At 35.8% G+C, this 21,340-nt stretch overlaps 1 protein-coding gene across 7 annotated transcripts in view; it reads left to right on the plus strand.

Annotated features, from left to right (window-relative positions):
- Positions 1-21,340, plus strand: part of NAA35 (N-alpha-acetyltransferase 35, NatC auxiliary subunit) — a 114,609-nt gene that overhangs the window by 66,878 nt on the left and 26,391 nt on the right. For all 7 annotated transcript variants that reach the window (XM_037797940.1, XM_037797939.1, XM_037797942.1 and 4 more), the window contains 3 exons: positions 3,284-3,462; positions 16,547-16,606; positions 17,881-17,987. In XM_037797940.1, the coding sequence (XP_037653868.1) occupies positions 3,284-3,462; positions 16,547-16,606; positions 17,881-17,987 (346 nt within the window). The remainder of the gene's footprint in view (positions 1-3,283; positions 3,463-16,546; positions 16,607-17,880; positions 17,988-21,340) is intronic.

Below are 21,340 nucleotides of genomic sequence, written 5' to 3' on the forward strand. Positions count from 1 at the left end.
GATACAGCCTGGTAATTTACTTCTGATATAAAGCAATAATTTGCATTCTGCCTACCTTCAGAGTTCTTCATAGCATTCAACACAGAAAGCAGTGAAGCAATATCTACAAAGTCCTCAGGTAAAGAACCATGACCCAAGAATTTTGTTTTTGTTTTGTTTTGTTTGTTGGGTGTTTTTTTTTTTTTTTAACATTTTTAAAAGCAACTTTATTTAGATATATTTCACATACCATACAATTTACCCATTTAAAGTGGATTTTAGTATATTCCCAGGTTTGTGCAACCATCACCATTTTTTTGACCCAAAAATTTTATACCTGTCCCAGCTCTCTCAAGTGAAACTCAGATGGATATTTTCACACTTGCAAGGACTCAAGGAATGTTGTACCAGAAGTGAGGAAATGCTCAAAGAATGATAGAGAAATATCAATAAGACCAAGAAACAGCTTAAAGAGGGCTCATACATGCAAAACTGGGGATGGTTTGAACACCTAAGTTAATAATTGTAACATTATAACCTGTTGAATAAAAGAGAAACCATGATTCCAGATTGATATAAATACCTGAATGGATAAATTGAAATTTTGAGGATATTTATATAGATGGGCTGCCTCCAGAATATTAACTACAAAGGGAAAAGGAGTAACTATAGTGAAGGAGTTTGTCATGACACCACCTTTGTTAACTGATAAATGTTAAATCACCAGTCGTGAGACAGGTTACCACTTAGCTGATAAGATGCAATGAGAAGAATATAGCATCATTTCTGTGATATTCCAAAATTTGAAATCTGAATCTACAACAGAGAAACCCAGATTGAAAGGGCAGTATAAAAAACTCACAGCCTGTTAGTCTTCAGAAGTGTCAGGGTCATAGAAGTAAAGAAAAGACTGATTGAAAGAGACTTAGACAGTGAAATTAAATGCGACTTGTGATTCTAAAGTGGATATGAAGGGCTATTGGGACAGTTTGTGAAACTTAAATGAGGTCTGAAGATTACATGTTAGTAATTGCTCAGTGTTAGTTTCCTAATTCTGATGGTTTTATTGTGATTATGTAAGAGTTTGTCTTCATAGGAATTATACTCTACTCGAGGTTGATGGGGTATTGACTGTACTTACAACTTTAAGTTTGAGGTTTTTTTGGTTATTTCAAAAGGAAAAAAGTTAACTTAAAAAAAAAAGCATAAAGCAAATCAGTGTGTGATATGTAGATATTTTTGTTTAAGAAAAGGCAACATGTGAATGGACAAATTATGCCTATCTGTACAGTGAAATACTCAGCAACAAATAGAAATGAACTACTGATATATTCAACATAAAGCATAAATCTTGGAACCATTATGCTGAGCATTGAAGTGTCATAAAAGAGTGCATACTGTTATGATTCTTTTTGTGTGAAAGTATGAAAGAAAAGTCTAATCTGTAGAGACAGAAAGCAGTTCCATGGGTGCCGGATATGGGAAGGATTGACTGGAAAGGGGCACAGGAAACATTTTTGTTTGATGGAAATGTTCTGTACATCTACTATGATAATAGTTTCATGGTTGTGTATTTTTCAGAACATTGGACTGTACACTTAATGTTTGTATTGTTTGTAAATTATGCCTCAAAGTTGAGAAAAGAGGGTTTATATAAGCCCTGTATTTCTTTATGTGCATAGATCGTTTCTGGAAGATACTTGTAGTGGTTACCTCTTGATATGTAAACTGGGTGTCTGAAGTGGGCAGAAGACATGTTTTCTATTGTTGTATATTCTTTTTTTCTGTTTGAAAAAATTGTATCACTTCGACATATAACCTATCAAAAATAAACACTAAAAGTTCCAAAATATGTAGATTTATAGATGGATAGATAGATAGATACATAGATAGATAGGTAGATAATATTAGGATATTTGGACCTGTGATTAGGATAGATGATTGAATTTCTTCCAACTTCAGGCATCCAAAAATCATTATTTCAATAAGTCTAACTGTAAATTGCCTGCCTAACTCAAGAGAGAGGTATTTTCTAAAATGATACAATGTCTTTATCTCTCTTGACTAATATATTGCCACATCTTTAATTTTGGTGTTTAATTTATTTTTAAACTTATTTTGCTCAGTTCAACCAAAGCACATTGTCACTATAAATCTGTTATTAAAGGACCTTGTGCTGTTGATTATGAAGACCAATGATCTAACAGGAATTTTGGTAACTAAAACACTTTAAACCAGTGTTTCATAATGTTTGGAAAATAAGTTGTACTTTATTTTATTTTTAAAAGATGAAAAATAAAGATTGAGTAGTGCTAGTGTGAGGGGCAAATCATCATATTTGGCATTCTTTGTACTAAAACTGATTTTTGGCATTTATGTATGAAGAATTTTAACAGTAAAACCAAGATAATTTTTATACACGTACATACTTGTGAAATGAGAAGGGAATTGAGAAGTCAGCTTGTCTGATCTCTATCTAGTTCAATTCAGGAAAACTTCATTGAAGACATGCTAGGTAGAAAGTGCTGTGAAATTACATTCTGTTCTCAGCTCATTTGTTGAGGTGCCCCAGGGTCTATTTAGGTTTCTTTAATATAAGACAGTTTGAGATAAATTGTGTGATAGAGATACGAAGTAGAAGGGGGAAATGTTGCTGCCATTTATTCTGGGAATGGATAGAGTTTGGTAAAGCTAATCTTCTAACCTTTCATTTTTCCTTTTGCCTGAAAACAAAAGCAACTGCTGACCAGCTTTTAGCACCTCTCCTGCTCAGCCATATCCTATATCCTGGATAACTGCTTTGAACTCTTATATCTTGGTTCTTACCCTCTTGTCTAGTCAAGCAAGTTAATATATCTAGTATAGGATGGTTACAAAGTTTGTATGCATGAGATTAACAGAGCTGAGACTTTCATAATAGGAATCACTTTAGCCATTAACCGTTAGTATGGATGGTGTCCAGAAAAATGTGGGAAAAAGTCAAAATGTGTGTGAAGAATGGAGAGGAGCATACAAATAAATTCTAACTTCATGCATAGGAATTTCATCCCTACTTGAGGTAGGGAAACCCCAAACTGCAATTCTAGGTTATTAAATCTGCTCATCATTTTAAAATTGTATATTTATAGATATATTAATAGTAAATTGTAAAATCAACTTAGATATTGTGACGCAAATTTGTTTGGAGATGCATTTAAAACTGGCATTCTCTTATATTTAATAGCTTTTGTGAAACATTGAAATAGAGAAACTTTGAAATTCTCATCTATGTTACTTTGTTTTTGTGTGTTTTTTTCCTTTTTAGATCATCCAATTATGATGGGTTTTGAGCCCCTTGTTAACCAGAGGCTACTTCCACCCACCTTTCCTCGATATGCAAAAATAATTAAAAGAGAAGAAATGGTCAACTATTTTGCAAAATTAATAGATAGAATAAAAACTGTCTGTGAGGTTGTGAATTTAACCAATTTACATTGTATTCTGGTAAGTACAAATCTCTACTCTGGAATATAACCTTTGATTTAATAATAGAATAGATTATCACTTTTTGGAGATTGGCTGTTCCATGGTAAATAATGCACTTACCCATTTTCTGTGATTGCTCAAGTGTTTTTTTGTTGTTTGTTTGTTTTTTAAATTTTTATTGTGGTCACATACATACATCACAAAACTTCCCGTTTTAACCACTTTCATGTGTACAATTCAGTGATATTGATTACATTCACAATATACTACCATTACTACCACCATTACCAAAACTGCTAATGGGTTGTTTGGTTTCTTTTAAAATATACATAACATAATCATTTTAACTATTTTTAAGTAGACAGTTCTGTGACATTCAATATGTTGACAAAATTGTGTAACTTTCACCACTATTTCCAGACTATTTCACCAGCCCAAATAAAAACTCATACGTATTCAGCAATGCTCTCCTACATCTTCTCTCCAACCACCCCCACCTGTGGTAACCACTATTCTACTTTCTAACGCTAAGAATTTGCCTATTCTCTAAGTGTTTCATGTAAGAGAAAGCATGCAATATTGGTCCTTTTGTGACTGGCTGATTTCACTCAACATGATGTCTTCAAGTTTAATCCATGTAGTAGCATGTACCAGCACTTCACTTCTTTTTTTTTTTTTTTTTAATTAAATTCATTTTTATTGAAATACATTCACACACCCTACAATCATCCATGGTATACAATCAACTGTCCACAGTATGATAACATAGTTATGCGTTCATCACCACAATCTATCTCTGAACATTTTCCTTACATCAGAAAGAACCAGAACAAGAATAAAAAATAAAAGTGAAAAAAGAACACCCAAATCATCCCCCCATCCCACCCCATTTGTCCTTTAGTTTTTATCCCCATTTTTCTATTCATCCGTACACTAGATAAAGGGGGTGTGATCCACAAGGTCTTCACAATCACACTGTCACCCCTTGTAACCTACATTATTATGTAATTGTATTCAGGAGTCCAGACTGCTGGGTTGGAGTTTGGTAGTTTCAGGTATTTACTTCTAGCTATTCCAATACATTAAAACCTAAGACCTGTTATCTATATAGTGCATGAGAATGTCCACCAGAGTGACCTCTTGACTCCATTTGAGATCTGTCAGCCACTGAAACTATTTCGTCTCATTTTGCATCCCCCTTTTGGTCAAGAAGATGTTCTCAATCCCATTCTTTTTAAAAGAGTTCTTGGACTCAAAAACCTCCCTCTCATTCATAGTGGAAACTGAGATTTTTCATTGCGTGTTTTAAAAGTAACATAAGATTACATGAGCAATTCATGTTTTCTTGTTGGAAAAAAAAAAGGAAAAAAAGTCGTCCTTCATTCCATCACTGAGACCTAACCAAATTCATGGTATATTATTTATTTGCTCAGTGTCAGACACTGTATAAAGTTTATAAGAACCTTATACTGTACATTTTAGAGATGAAGAAACATCAGTTGACAGAGGTTAGAGAACTCACCCAAATTTTTTAGAATGAACATTCGTATAAACCGTAGATTCTGTCTTCAAAATCTTTTATATAAATGTATGTATGTGTATATATATGTATTATATATATTCATATATTTTTATACACACATATAGTTACAGATGTATATGTAACTATATAAATATTTTTTCATGCAAAAGTGGGATTGTGGTGTTTGGTAACATTTTTCTTTATATTATAAACGTATATTCATATATTTTTATACACACATATAGTTACAGATGTATATGTAACTATATAAATATTTTTTCATGCAAAAGTGGGATTGTGGTGTTTGGTAACATTTTTCTTTATATTATAAATGTCTTTCTTTTCATGTTAACAAATACATCAAGCTTTATTTTAATAGCTGTAGAGTATTTCATTGTAAGCCTATACCGGTTTTTCAGTTCTTTCATATGGAGTTACATTTATATCATATGTTTTCTTCCCCTTTAAGATAAATTCCTAAAAATGAAGTTGCTAGATGGAAGAGTATGCACATTTTAAGCTAGCATATTTTGGATTAACCTTTTTGGGTTAAAATTTAGAAAAACCTGTTTACTTTGGGAATGTTAAAACATTTAGGGATAGAGCTTTGTTAATTGGTAAGAGTATAGTAATATAAATAAGGTTAGAGACATGTAACAGATAGAGGTAGACAAAAATATGCAAAATAATATTGGTATACTAACTTGTGTTGTATAACTGTATATAGGTTTACAGTTGCCTGTTGTTTACCCTGCATACCCAGATACATAAACCCTAGCTCCATGTTGTTTCCTCTGTGAAGTCTTCCTTTTTTGGTTTCAGGCTGCCCCTATATCTGTGTTTCTTCCTTTTTTTTTTTTTTTTTAATTTAAATTTAAATTTTTTGTTTTAATTTTTAAATTTTCTTGTGCATTTATAACCACAATCAATTTTTGAACATTTTCATTACCACACACAAAAAAGAATAAGAATAAAAGTTAAAGTAAAAAAGAACATGCAAATCATCCCATCCTTCCCTATTATTCATTTACTTTTTGTCCTCAAATATTTTTCTATTTATCTGTCCATACATTGTATAAAGGGAGTGGGAGCCACAAAGTTTTCACGATCACATGGTCATACATTATAAGCTATATAGTTATATAATCATCTTCAAGAATAAAAGCTACTGGGTTGCAGTTCCACAGTTTCAAGTATTTCCTTCTAGCTATTCCAATACAGTAAAAACTAAAAAGCGCTATCTATGTATCTATCTATCTATATCTATATATATATGTAATGCATAAGAACAATCTCTCGACTCTGAGATCTCTCAGCCATTGAAACTTTATTTTGTTTCATTTCCCTTCCCCCTTTTGGTGCAAGAATGCTTTCTCAATCCCATGATGCCAGGGCTGAGCTCATTCCCATGAGTCACGTTCCACGTTGCCAGGGAGATTTACACCCCTGGGAGTCATGTCCCACGTAGTGAGGAGGGCAATGAGTTTACCTACAGAGTTGGCTTAGAGAGAGAAGCCACATTTAAGCAACAAAAAAGGTTTTCTGGGGGTGACTCTTAGGCACAATTTTAAGTAGGCTTAGCCTCTCCTTTGTAGGGAGAAACTACATAAGGGCAAGCCCCAAGTTCAAGGGCTTAGCCTTCTAAATTGGTAGCCTCCAGTGCTTGTGAGAAAATTAATTCCCTAGGTGGGGAAATTTAATGTTTCCAGTTTTCTGCAGTCTCTCAAGAGGGCTTTGCAGATACATTTTTATTTTCTGCCCAGATTACTCTGGGATATATTTGGGCTTTGCACTAACCTTTACAGACCAACCAGATTTCACTCCCTATCCAATGGTTGAATAAACTAACCACACAAGTTAAATTATGTAGTGTGATACAAAAAAATGCAGATTTTGCATCTAATAAACAGCTCTTTCTTTGGTCTCACACAAGTTGAAGTTTAAAAACATTGACGCTATCATCCATTACTGTTCTAGTTTGCTAATGCTGCCAGAATGCAAAACACCAGAGATGGATTGGCTTTTATAAAAGGGGCTTTATTTGGTTTCACAGTTACAGTCTTAGGGCCATAAAGTGTCCAAGGTAACACATCAGCAATTGGGTACCTTCACAGGAGGATGGCCAGTGGTGTCCGGAAAACCTCTGTTAGCTGGGAAGGCACGCGGCTGACGTCTGCTCCAAAGTTCTGGTTTCAAAATGGCTTTCTCCCAGGATGTTCCTCTCTAGGCTGCAGTTCCTCAAAAATGTCACTCTTAGTTGCACTTGGGATATTTGTCCTCTCTCAGCTTCTCCAGAGCAAGAGTCTGCTTTCAACAGCTGTTTTCAAACTATCTCTCATCTGCATCGCCTGTGCTTTCTTCAAAGTGTCCCTCTTGGCTGTAGCAAGCTCACTCCTTCTGTCTGATCTTATATAGTGTGCCAGTGATTTAATTCAGACCCACCCAATGGGCGGGCCAACACCTCCATGGAAATTATCCAATTAGAGTCATCACCCACAGTTGGGTGGAGTGCATTTTCATGGAAACACTCAAAGAATTTCAATCTAAGAATTCAATCAAAGAATTTCAGTCACAGAATTTCAGGCTGATAGGTCTGCCCACACAAGATTACATCAAAGATAATGGCATTTGGAGGACATAATACATTCAAACTGGCACAATTACCCTTTAGTCTGATTTTCCTTAGTCCTAACCAAGTCCATTTCGTTCATGTCTCAAATTGAAATCTGATCTCTTTTTTTCAGATTCCTTAACATTTGCTCTGTGGGGTAATGCTAACATTCATAGCTGCCGGACTCTGGCTGTGAGTCTCAGGTGTCACACAGATACCCAAAGTTCCGGGAACTGACCAGGTTATTCACAAAGAGCTCAGCATCTCAGAATTTAGAAATAACCATCACAACTCAGGAATAGACGTAACTGCTGTAAGAGCGTACAGTCTAGGAACCTTTACCATAAACCTTCCCCTGATAACCTGTGCTCTCAGACTCAATTTTCAGAGTTTGTACATTATAGTTAGTCCATATTAGTGAGGCATTATAATGTTTCTCTTTCCATTTCTGCTTTATTTTACTCAACATAACTGTCCTCAATATCTGTTCACCTCTCAACTTCACTCCCTATGGCAGCTCAGTATTCCATTGTATGTATACACCACAGTTTGCCATTCCATTCATCAGTCAGTGTACCCTTAGGCCAACTCCCTCCTCTGCAAATCATGAATACTGTCACCATAAACCTCACTGTACCAAATGTCCATTTGTGTCCCTCTTTTCGTTTCTTTCAAGTATATGCTCAGTAACTGAGTTGCAGGACCATATAGCAACCCCTTGCTTAGCTTCCTGTGGAACCACCGTACTGCCCTTGAGATGGGCTGCACCATTCTGCTTGCCCACCAACGGTGATTGGGTACATCCTTTTCTCCACGTTTTCTCCAGCACTGTTTATTGTTTAGATGGTTTAGTCACACACCATACATTCCATCCTCAGTAAACAATCAGTGGTTTCTTGTTTAATCACGTAGTTATGCATTCACCACCACTGTCTATATAAGGACATTTCCATTTCTTCCACAAAGAAATAAGAATAGGTGAAAAAAGTAAAGAGAAAAAAGAAACAAAGAAAAAAAATGACAACTAAAAAGCAACAAAAGAAAAAATAAAATTAAAATAAAATACAATAAAAAAGTCAGACAACACAACCAATGCCAAGAATCCCATACCCCTCCCTTATATACCCCCTCTTACAGACATTTAGCTTTGGTGTATTGCCTTTGTTACAGTTAATGGAAGCATATTTCAGTGTTACTGTTAACTGTAGACTAGTTGCACTGATTGTAGTTTTTTCCCAATACCACCCCATTTTTAACACCTTGCAAAGTTGACATTCATTTGTTCTCCTTCCTGTAAAAACATGTTTGTACATTTAATCACAATTATTGTCAACTCTAGGTTTCACTAAGGAATATAGTCGCAGTCTTTATCTTTTATCTTTCCTTCTGGTGTCCTACATGCCCCTAATCTTCCTCTTTCATCCATACTCACAGTCATCTATGTTCAGTTTACTTACATTATTATACTACCATCACTGAATATTTTGCTCCAAACCGCTCTCTCCTGTCTTTTCCTATCTGTCTGTAGTGCTCCCCTTAGTATTTCCGGTAGAGCAGGTATCTTGTTCACAGACTCCGTCATTGTCTGTTTATCTGAGAATATTTTAAACTTGCCCTCAATTTTGAAGGACAGTTTTGCCGGATACAGAATTAATGGTTGGAGGTTTTTCTCTTTCAGTATCTTAAATATATCATACCACTTCCTTCTCACCTTCATAGTTTCTACTAAGAAATCCACACGTAGTCTTATCGAGCTTCCCTTGTATGGGATGGATCGCTTTTTTCTTGCTGCTTTCAGAATTCTCTCTCTTTGACATTTGATAATCTGATTATTAAGTGTCTTGGCGTAGGTCTGTTCAGATCTTTTCTTTTGGTGGTATGCTGTGCTTCTTGGATCTGTAATTTTATATCTCTCATAAGAGATGGGAAATTTTCAGTGGTTATTTCCTCCATTATTGTTTCTGCCCATTTTCTCTTGTCTTCTCCTTCTAGGATACCCATGACACGTACATTCATGCGCTTCATGTTGTCATTCAGTTTCCTGAGATGCTGCTCATATTTTTCCATTCTTTTCCCTATATGTTCTTTTGTGTTTGAGATTTCAGCTGTCCTGTTCTCATGTTCTCCTGTTCTTGAATCCTTTCTTCTGCCTCTTCAAATTTGCTGTTGTATGTCTCCGTTGTGTTTTTCATCTCTTCTATTGTGCCTTTCATTCCCATAAGTTCTGCAATTGTTTTTTCAAACTTTTGAGTTCTTCCTTATGTTTGTCCAATGTCTTCTTTATATCCTTCATCTCTTTTGCCATATCTTTCCTCAACTTGTTGATTTGGTTTTTGAATTGATTTAGTAGATTTGTTTGATTAATAATCAGTTGTTTCAATTCCTGCATCTCAGTTAAAGCCTAAGGGTGTTTCATGGACTGGGCCACATCTTCGTTTTTCCTAGTGTGACTTGTAATTTTTTGTTGTCTAGGCATCTGATTTCCTTGATTACCCCAATCAGGCTTTCCCAGACCAGATGGGCCCAGGTCCCAGGAGGAGGTTGTATTCAGTATCAGGTTTCCCTGAGGGTGAGACCTAGCAGATTGTCAGACCTTCTTGTGAGGCCTCCATACTCTGTGCTTTTCCTATCCTGTCCAGCTGATGGTGCTTGTCAGCCCGCAGCTCCCTACTGGTGTAAAGAGGTGTTGCCCCTTTAATTCTCAGCGGACCCTGTCCTGACCAGGGGCCGAGGGTGTCAGAAGCCAAGCTTAAATTTGTTTCTGTTTTTTTTGCCCCCCAAGCCCTGGGGTCCAAATTCTCTGAGGGAAGGCAGCCACTGAGCTGTGCCCTACCCCCCTTTTATTAGGGAAGATACAAAAGGGAGTTACTTCTACACTTGAATTCCTCCTTTGTCTCTCTGACTCTGTTTACTCTACCTTTGCCTGGATCAAGGCTGACAATTGAAAATGCCTGAGGCTTTCTCTAATGAGCTACTTAGAATGAGGGGAGAAAAAAAGGAAAAAGAGAGAAAGCCTCTTTTCAGAGCCTGTCCCCATCCCTCTTCTTTTGCTGATTGACTGGTGTTGTTACCTTCTTTGTGCCTCTTTTCTTGGGACACAGCCATTTTCCAGTATTCTGAGCTCAGCTGACTCCAAAAGACTCTGTTTTTAATTTTTTATTTTTTTATTTTTTTTTCTCCCAGCCCTTTCTCCTCTCTGCTGGGAGGAGCCTCAGGTTGCTTTCTGTTTGCTCCAGGTTATCTGTGCTTGTAGCTTGTACTCAGTAGTCCACATTTGGCAATTAAAACTGCAGTTGGAGCTTGGTTGAGGCACTTCCCTTCACTACAAATAATCTGCTGCTTTTTTTCACCGGGAATGTTTCTGTCCATCCTGCCATGCTGGTGGGGAGGGGTGCCATCTTCACAGTTTAGGGAGCTTTACTTTACTATGCTGCAATCTCAGCCATTCCACATGTTCCAGGCTGCTGTACAATGTGTGTTCAGTCACAGATGTCCCACAAGAGTTGTTCCATACTATTTACTAGTTACTCTAGAAGACTAAATTCCACACCTCTCTATGCTGCCATTTTGTCCCACCTTTACCTGTGTTTCTTGAGGTCGCAAATTATCTAGTTTATATTCCTTGCATTTACTAGCAGTCTCTGGGATATAGTTGATGATCAATAAATATTTGTGCTTTTGTTTATGCTATTTCTTGTAGTACCTTTGTCTTCCCTTCCACTAATTCTTTGTTATTAAAGCCCTTAAGTCTTCATTCCTTAATGAAACATTTACTGTTCATGTTTTTACATCATTTTGGCTTTGCTTTCCTTATGATAATTTGTCCTTATTCTGTCATGAGAATCATTAATTTTTTTTCTATTTCATTGAGATATATTCACAGAAACATAGAATTTTAAAGATAAAAAAGATCAGAGAGATCATTCAGTTCATTTTATAGCTAAGCAAACTATGTCAGAGGAGTTGTTACCAAACCACATGACTGATTAGTGGCATATCTGGAATTAGAATAAAGATTTTCTTATTGTTTCTTGTTGCATCTACTTTTCTCATCTTTGATTGTTCCATGGGTGTATATTTGTGTCCACCAGAGAATTGTAAAGTCTTTAAGTATAAGCTGTATATTTTATTCCTTTAAACCCCACAGAGTAATTTGTTCTTAATGTAGTTATTTCTAATCTTGGTAGACAAATGGAACCTGTTAAAAAAAAATAATAATAATAATAATTAAAAAAAAGACAGGTCTAACGTGCTGATAGGCTCTGGATATTGAGGGCTAGGAAGTCTGTCACCTTGCCAATCATTTTCACTAACCCGTCTGAGGAGGCCATGGTTCACTCTAGGCACCGCAGGGTATTGACATTGGTTCAAACCAGGGTATATGGCAGAGGCATTGTCAGTGATCCTTTGGCCCTTTCTCAGCAAGCTGCAGGATTTCTTTTTTTTTTTTTTTTTTACAGTTTTTTTTTTTTTTTAATCATCATTTTATTGAGATATATTCACATACCACGCAGTCATACAAAACAAATTGTACTTTCGATTGTTTACAGTACCATTACATAGTTGTACATTCATCACCTAAATCAATCCCTGACACCTTCATTAGCACACACACAAAAATAACAAGAATAATAATTAGAGTGAAAAAGAGCAATTGAAGTAAAAAAGAACACTGGGTACCTTTGTCTGTTTGTTTGCTTCCCCTACTTTTCTACACATCCATCCATAAACTAGACAAAGTGGAGTTTGGTCCTTATGGCATTCCCAATCCCACTGTCAGCCCTCATAAGCTACATTTTTATACAACTGTCTTCGAGATTCATGGGTTCTGGGTTGTAGTTTAATAGTTTCAGGTATCCACCACCAGCTACCCCAATTCTTTAGAACCTAAAAAAGGTTGTCTAAAGTGTGCGTAAGAGTGCCCACCAGAGTGATCTCTCGGCTCGTTTTGGAATCTCTCTGCCACTGAAGCTTATTTCATTTCCTTTCACATCCCCCTTTTGGTCAAGAAGATGTTCTCCATCCCACGATGCCGGGTCTACATTCCTCCCTGGGAGTCATATTCCACGTTGCCAGGGAGATTCACTTCCCTGGGTGTCTGATCCCACGTAGGGGGGAGGGCAGTGATTTCACCTTTCAAGTTGGCTTAGCCAGAGAGAGAGGGCCACATCTGAGCAACAAAGAGGCATTCAGGAGGAGACTCTTAGGCACAAATACAGGGAGGCCTAGCCTCTCCTTTGCAGCAACCGTCTTCCCAAGTGTAAAACTTATGGTAGAGGGCTCAACCCATCAAACCACCAGTCCCCTATGTCTGTGGTCATGTTAGCAACCATGGAGGTGGGGTAGGCGAATACCCCTGCATTCTCCACAGGCTCCTCAAGGGGGCACTACATCTTTTTTTTTTTTTTCCTTGTTTGTCTTTTTTCTTTTTTTTTTTTAACTTTCCCTTCTTTTTTAAATCAACTGTATGAAAAAAAAAGTTAAAAAGAAAACAAACATACAATAAAAGAACATTTCAAAGAGACCCTAACAAGGGAGTAAGAAAAAGACAACTAACCTAAGATAACTGCTTAACTTCCAACATGTTCCTACTTTACCCCAAGAAAGTTACATAATATAGCAACATTTCAGTGAACTTGTTCCTACTACATCCATCAGAAATTAACAGACCATAGTCATTTCTGGGCATCCCCAGAACGTTAAATAGCTTATCTGTTCTTCTTGGATTATTGTTCCCCCTTCCTTAATTGCTCTCTACTGCTAGTTCCCCTACATTCTACATTATAAACCATTTGTTTTACATTTTTCAAAGTTCACATTAGTGGTAGCATATAATATTTCTCTTTTTGTGCCTGGCTTATTTCGCTCAGCATTATGTCTTCAAGGTTCATCCATGTTGTCATATGTTTCACCAGATCGTTCCTTCTTACTGCCGCGTAGTATTCCATCGTGTGTATATACCACATTTTATTTATCCACTCATCTGTTGAAGGACATTTGGGTTGTTTCCATCTCTTGGCAATTGTGAATAATGCTGCTATGAACATTGGCGTGCAGATATCTGTTCGTGTCACTGCTTTCCGATCTTCCGGGTATATACCGAGAAGTGCAATCGCTGGATCGAATGGTAGCTCTATATCTAGTTTTCTAAGGAACTGCCAGACTGACTTCCAGAGTGGCTGAACCATTATACAGTCCCACCAACAATGAATAAGAGTTCCAATTTCTCCACATCCCCTCCAGCATTTGTAGTTTCCTGTTTGTTTAATGGCAGCCATTCTAACCGGTGTTAGATGGTATCTCATTGTGGTCTTAATTTGCATCTCTCTAATAGCTAGTGAAGCTGAACATTTTTTCATGTGTTTCTTGGCCATTTGTATTTCCTCTTCAGAGAACTGTCTTTTCATATCTTTTGCCCATTTTATAATTGGGCTGTCTGTACTATTGTCATTGAGTTGTAGGATTTCTTTGTATATGCAAGATATCAGTCTTTTGTCAGATACATGGTTTCCAAAAATTTTTTCCCATTGAGTTGGCTGCCTCTTTACCTTTTTGAGAAATTCCTTTGAGGTGCAGAAACTTCTAAGCTTGAGGAGTTCCCATTTATCTATTTTCTCTTTTGTTGCTTGTGCTTTGGGTGTAAAGTCTAGGAAGTGGCCTCCTAATACAAGGTCTTGAAGATGTTTTCCTACATTATCTTCTAGGAGTTTAATGGTACTTTCTTTTATATTGAGATCTTTGGTCCATTTTGAGTTAATTTTTGTGTAGGGGGTGAGGTAGGGGTCCTCTTTCATTCTTTGGATATGGATATCCAACTCTCCCAGCCCCATTTGTTGAAAAGACCATTATGGCTCAGTTTGGTGACTTTGGGGGCCTTATCAAAGATCAGTCGGCCATAGATCTGAGGGTCTATCTCTGAATTCTCAATTCGATTCCATTGATCTATATGTCTATCTTTGTGCCAGTACCATGCTGTTTTGGCAACTGTGGCTTTATAATAAGCTTCAAAGTCAGGGAGTGTAAGTCCTCCCACTTCGTTTTTCTTTTTTAGAGTGTCTTTAGCAATTCGAGGCATCTTCCCTTTCCAAATAAATTTGATAACTAGCTTTTCCAAGTCTGCAAAGTAGGTTGTTGGAATTTTGATTGGGATTGCATTGAATCTGTAGATGAGTTTGGGTAGAATTGACATCTTAATGACATTTAGCCTTCCTATTGCAGGATTTCTTTTTAAATCTGTAGACACCTGAGTAGGATTTTTTTTTTTTTTTTTCCTTTTCTGTTTTGATTGTGTAAGAGGTTTCCTGGGGTTGAGAGATGGGGAATAGTTGTGGTGGTTTTCGAAGAGGCAGAAACAGACTTCTGAAAGACACCTTATCCCTGTGACCTACATCAATCAGTATTTTTGGCCTATGGATATGAAGGCTAAGCAGTAATTCAGGGAGGCTTTTTACTCTGCTACCATATTGTTTCTTTAATATACATTCACCAAAGTTTTGAAATTATTAAAAGAAAAAAGAGCTCTTTTTTTTCATTATCAGGTTTTGCAAGCCAAGACAAAGAGACAAGACACAGTTGTCAGAATCTTTCCCAGCCTTTGCTTCTCTTGTTGCTTCTCCCTCTCCCCCTCCCGTCCCTTCCTTCCCCCACTTTCTCCCTCTCTCCTCTCTCCCCCTCCATCTCTCCTTTCCCCACTCTCATTTTTGAATGTTACAATAAGAGACCAGGAACTTCCCAGGTCCAGCAGTAATATTTCCTTTCTTGGATAGAGTTGAGATGGTACATAGGTTTCTTCTTGAATAGCAACTTTGGTTTATTGATGAGTGCTGGCTGAGGAGGGTCCTTAAGTTGCAATAGAAAGCACAGTGGGACAAAGTAATTCTTATAATTGTCTAGGAAAGTTTTCCACAGTGATAGTGATCTGGGCAACACCTGTCTCCCTTACTAGTAGAGGAGGCTATAAGTTCTGTATCTTGTATTCTCTTAACTCCCACCCTTCAATGTTCCGGTTTGCTAATGCTGCTGTTATGCAATATACCAGAAATGGATTGGCTTTTATAAAGTGGGTTTATTTGGTTACAAATTTAAAGTCTGAAGTCCATGAAAACGTCCAAATTAAGGTATCAACACAAGTATACCTTCACCAAAGGAAGGCCAATGGCGTTTATTAAATGGCCATTTAATAAATTTAATCAAACAGTTCACCAGAATTGATTGAGTCACATCTCCATGGAAACAGTCAAAGGATTCCAACCCAGTCAACACTAATACGTCTGCCCCCACAAGACTGCATCAGTGAACATGGCATTTTGGGGGACATAAAATCCAAACCTGCACATTCAGCAATGCCATAAATGTGCCCAAGCCCAGATACCTATCCTTACTTAAACCTAATTCCAAACATTAAAATATATACTTTTTACTTAATTTTAAAACATGAACATGATAAGTAACTGCTTTCCTACAATCTAAAGATGTTAACATTTTAGTGTATTTTTTTAATCTTTTTTCTACCTTTATAAGCCCATATACAGTTTTTTAAATATATCTTTTAGTCTTTCCCTAGAGCCAACAAAAGTCAATTAGTAATATGCCAATTACAGTATTTATTTGGTTAATTATGGGTTTCTTGGTATTTATTTCTGTGAAGTAGGAACTAAATCTCTACCAGTAGTTGGCAAATTATTATTGATAGCCTTATTATTTTCATGGTATGCAAATTTAATATCGGTATCCACAAATAGCTCAGTTCTTTGTGTGTGTGTGTGTGTGTGTGTTTTAAGGCTTTAAAATTACGTATTGTCCCTTTGTTTCAATTTGACAATTCTTGCAGAGATGACCTTTAACTATTAGTTTTAACTCTGGTAAGATACCATTTCCAGAAGGTCTAATAAAAGTTACACTTTATATGCAAACATTTCCAGCTATTATTTTATGTATTGATGACACTGTTTTTTCTTTGTGTTTTTTAGGATTTTTTCTGTGAATTTAGTGAACAGTCACCTTGTGTTCTTTCAAGATCTCTATTACAAGTAAGTTCCTTCTAGTATTGAAATACTTGTTTAAACATTAAATTTTATGTATGTTAACATTGTTTTATGGATTGAAACAAAAGTACATGCTTTGAAAGTATATTCCACAGTTAGTATCATATTTTTAAATGGAAATATTGACTTAAGTGTTATACATTCATCAAGACTGTATCCCAGGTTGTAAAACAAACCTAATTAGTTTTTTAAACAATTGAAATCACACAAAATATATTGTCTGACCATTTTTGAATTAAGTTAGTAATAATAAAAAAAAGTTATCTGGAAAAATCTCCAAATGTTTAGAAATTAAATGTTGTACCTCTAGATAACTTATGGGTCAAAGGGGTAAATTAGAAAATATTTTGAAGTGAATGAAAATGATAATATGTATCAAAATATGTGAGACACAACTAAAGCAATGCTTAGAGAGAAATTTATAGCATATTACATATTGTTATTAAAAAAAGAAAAAAGGTCTGAAATTAATAATCTAAACTTCCACTTTTGAGAAACCAGAAAAAGGAGCAAATTAAACTGAAAACAAGCAGACAGAAGTAAATGATAAAGAGCATAATCAATGAAATAGAAAACAAACAAAAAAATCAAAAAAATAAATACAACTAAAAGCTGGTTCTTTAAATATCAGTAAAATCGACACATCTCTAAGGAGACAGGAAAAAAGAGAAAAAATAAAAGTAACAAATATCAGGAATGAAAGAGGGACTATCACTGCAGACCTTACAGACATCAAAAGGGAATATTATGAACAACTCTTGGTCCATAAATTCACAAACATAGATGAAAAGTACCAATTCCTTGAAAGATATGAACTACCAAAACTCACTTAAGAAGAAATAGGTAATTTGAATAGTCTTATTAAAGAAATCAAATCATAGATAAAACCCTCCAACAAAGAAAACTCTAGGCCAATTCTGCGTACTCTCTTCCAGAAAATAAGAAGGAAGAACACTTCTCAGTTCATTGAGGCCAGCATTACCTCAATACCCAAACAAAACGACGACCTTACAAGGAAAGAAAACTGCAGACCAGTATCCCTTATGAATATAGATGTAAAAATTTTCAACATAGAATAAGCAAATCATATCTAGCAATATATTTATATACACACACACACACATATACACACACACACAAGTATTTTTTATTTCGTGGTATAAGTATACTGTTATTACATACAAATGGTATTGGCATCTGTGTGTAAATAATACGTGGAGATTGTGACATACTACTAATAAATAATATTTATTTTTAAGACAACTTTCCTGGTAGATAACAAAAAGGTCTTTGGAACACATCTCATGCAAGACATGGTGAAAGATGCACTTCGGTCCTTTGTCAGTCCTCCGGTGCTTTCCCCCAAGTAAGTATAGGATACATTTTATAATGAATGTGCTTTTTTTAAAAAGCCTAACTTCTCTATAGTTCTCCTTTATAACCAAAGAATAAGGACTATTTGGGATCAAATCTCCATGTGAAAAACCAAATAATCATGTTTAAATTAACAATTGCTCTTCTCTACATTATTATTTAGATGAAAATTGAGATTTTTATGAGGTTTTTGAAATTAGGTAGTAGGTCAAATTCTAGAAGAAAAATTTACAAGTAGTTGTCAGAAATTCAGTAACCTATATGGGACTCTGCACAGCACTGTCAGGGACTCTAGGAACTAATTATAAAAAATAAGATAAGGCCCATATTCTCAACAATCTGAGTCTAAAAAAAGAATCAGAAATGTAGATAATTGATACTTAAGCTGTTGTAATGGCATGGCCCTGAAAAGAATGGATTTCATGAAGAAAGAGTCACTGATTTGGCATTGAAAAATGAGTTGGTCTTTTCTGATCAGGGGGATAAAGGAGTAATTTCTTAGCAAACCAACGAGCATGGGTGAAGACATGGGATTATGAAATTATGTTTTCGGAGAATAGTTCTACTGGTTCAGCATTCTCACAAACAATTTGTTGAATAAATCATGCCAGATCTCATGGAAAATGCTCTGGTTAAGCGTCCTGTGTTAGGTTAGGTTTCCCGGAAGCAGACCTTGAGATGAGAATTTACATAAAGGTAATTTAGGAAGTGTTCCCAGGTGAAACCAACAGGACTGTGTGCAAGTGGTACAGGAAAAGGAAGAAATCAGACAGAGGTGCAATATCAAGCAGTTTCCTATGGTTCCAAAACCAAAGTAACTTCAGTTCAGTCCTATAAGGGAGCTTTCTGGAGCCATCTAGGGCACACCTCAGAGTTGCACTGGTCAGGGACAAGCAAGCTTGGATATATAGCCCACACACCTGTCAGTGAAGAGCTGCCACTAGAAAGATTTAAATTCCCAGGCATCATCAGTATTTGTTACATACCCCATTCCATTGACAGTAACAGCCAGAATTCTTACAGTGGCCTACAAGGCTCAATATGATCTGGTCTAGACTGTTGTCCTGCCGCCTCTGACCTCATCTCTTACTGCTCCCCCCCTCACTTACTTTGTTTCAGCCACACTGGCCACCTCATATTCCTGGATCATGAAGGCACTCAACCTGTAATGTTTTCCTTAAAAAAAAAAAACTTTCGTTTTTTTCCTCAAAAATCTCCAGGGTAACTCCCTTACTTCCTTCAAGTTTGTTCAGTGTCACCTCAAGGAGGGCTACTTTGGCCCCCCTATTTAAAAACTGCCACCATCCCCCACCAATCCAGCACTCCTGTTCTCTTCTCTATGACAGTTATCTTATTTACTATGTAGTTAACTTCATGTTTATTTTCTAACCACCCTCCCACCTCCCCACCCATTAGAATATAAGCTCCACAAGGTTGGGGGGCGGGGTGTTGCAGACTCAAAGAGGGCAGGTAGTTTTGGCTATTTATTCACTGATGTATCTTAGGTGCGAAAACGGTGTCTGACACATAGTAAGTGCTCAATAAATACAAATATTTGTTGAACGAATGAATAAATGGACAACAGATGGACAGCCATCTGTTAGATAGTTTGGGATGATACTCAGGAGAGTCTTGAATGCTTTGGGAGGATTGGACTTTATTTTGTTGTCAGCAAGGAACTACCAAAACATTTTAACAGGCAGTTGGCATAGTTGGGCGTGCATTTTTTAATAGGAACCAAACTGGTAGTGAGGAGTTCTGAATAGAGGCAAAAAATTTAGTTAGGCTGTTCTGGTAGTAGACGTGAGAGATGATAAGGGCTTTCACCTCTGGAAATGTAAAGGAACGGACGATATGCAAAACACTTCAGAGGTACAGTTAATAGGAATTGACAACTGATTGCATAGGGGAAGGAAAGGGAAAAGATAACTAAGTTCTGTGTATTTTTTCAAAGATAACTAATAATATAAATATATGGTCACACTTGAATGTTTGAACAATGCAGAAAAAATATATAAAAGATAGTAAAAATCACCTGAAACCCTAGCTCTGAAGTTACATTTTGATGAGTATCACTTAGATATCTCTTTGTGTATGAAAATATATACACACATATGTAACTTTATATAAATGGGATTACCTTAAACTGTTTTATGTGTGGCTGCTTTTGTGCTGTCTTCTTTCACTCAAAGATACGTCATGGCTTTATGTCCCAAATTATCTCGTGTAGATCTAACTCATACTTTTTAATGGCTCTCTAATAGTTCATAATGTGAATGTATTTTAAAGAGTGAAGGTACTGTATGGAGAAGGATGTATAGTTTTAATGTTAGTAGATATTGCCAGATTGCATTCTAAAAAGATTGTAACGAATTCTGTTTCTGCCTGCATCCCAAAGCAGCAGGTGTTAGCGCTTTTAAAACTTTTTCCAACATGAGTGAGAAGTGATATTTCATTGTTCTTTTATTTTGAGAACTTAATACAGTACTGGACATTTAAAGTTGGGTTTCTATGAACTATATTCTTTGCCCATTGACTTTTATTAAGTAGTTTATTTAAAAAAAGTTATCTCCCTGTTAAATATGAAATGTTAATCCTTTAATCTCTTAAGATTTTTATCCTTGGTCTGTCTTTTGCCGCTTATCACAATTTTTGTCTTTTTTTTTTGTCTTTTATAACTTCTTCTTATAAAGGATTTCTTGTTTGAAGTAAATAGTTCTCCCTGACCCATAAGTTGTGCATTTAGCTACTTAAATCTTCTTGTAAAGATTATTATAGTTTTATTCTTCAAGTCTTTAATCCTTCTGGAATTTATTCTTATAGCTTCAGCCCTATTTCATTCTAATTCAATAGCCAGTTGCATGATTACTACTGATAATATAAACCATTATAATGTATTAAAATTCCATCTTTATTTTATTTAAAAATCCCTTAAGTCCTGGGATTTATTTCTTTTCCAATGACTTTGTCTAATGTTTTAATATGTTAAGAAAAGTCTTCCTATACCTTTCTTTTATAGGATTTTTTGGGACTTTCCTGATATTTATTCACATAAATTTTAAGATAATTTTATACAGATTTTTAAAAAGGTTGGAATTCTAATCAGGATTGAATTAAGTTACATGTTAATTTTTCAGTTGTTAACTTTTTATGCTATTAACTCCTCATCAAAGGACCTGGTATTATTTTATGTCCTTCAATATGATTTCTATTGGTTTTTTTTCATGTGGGTTCTGTATATTTCTTGTAAATGTATTCCTGGGTAGTTTTTAGGGATTTTTGTTTTTATTTTAATTTGCAGTGTTTTATTTCTGTTTTTTGTTGCTATTTTGATGAATAAAATCT

The sequence above is a fragment of the Choloepus didactylus genome, chromosome 10 (assembly GCF_015220235.1).
Source record: "Choloepus didactylus isolate mChoDid1 chromosome 10, mChoDid1.pri, whole genome shotgun sequence".
Lineage (NCBI taxonomy): Eukaryota > Metazoa > Chordata > Mammalia > Pilosa > Megalonychidae > Choloepus > Choloepus didactylus.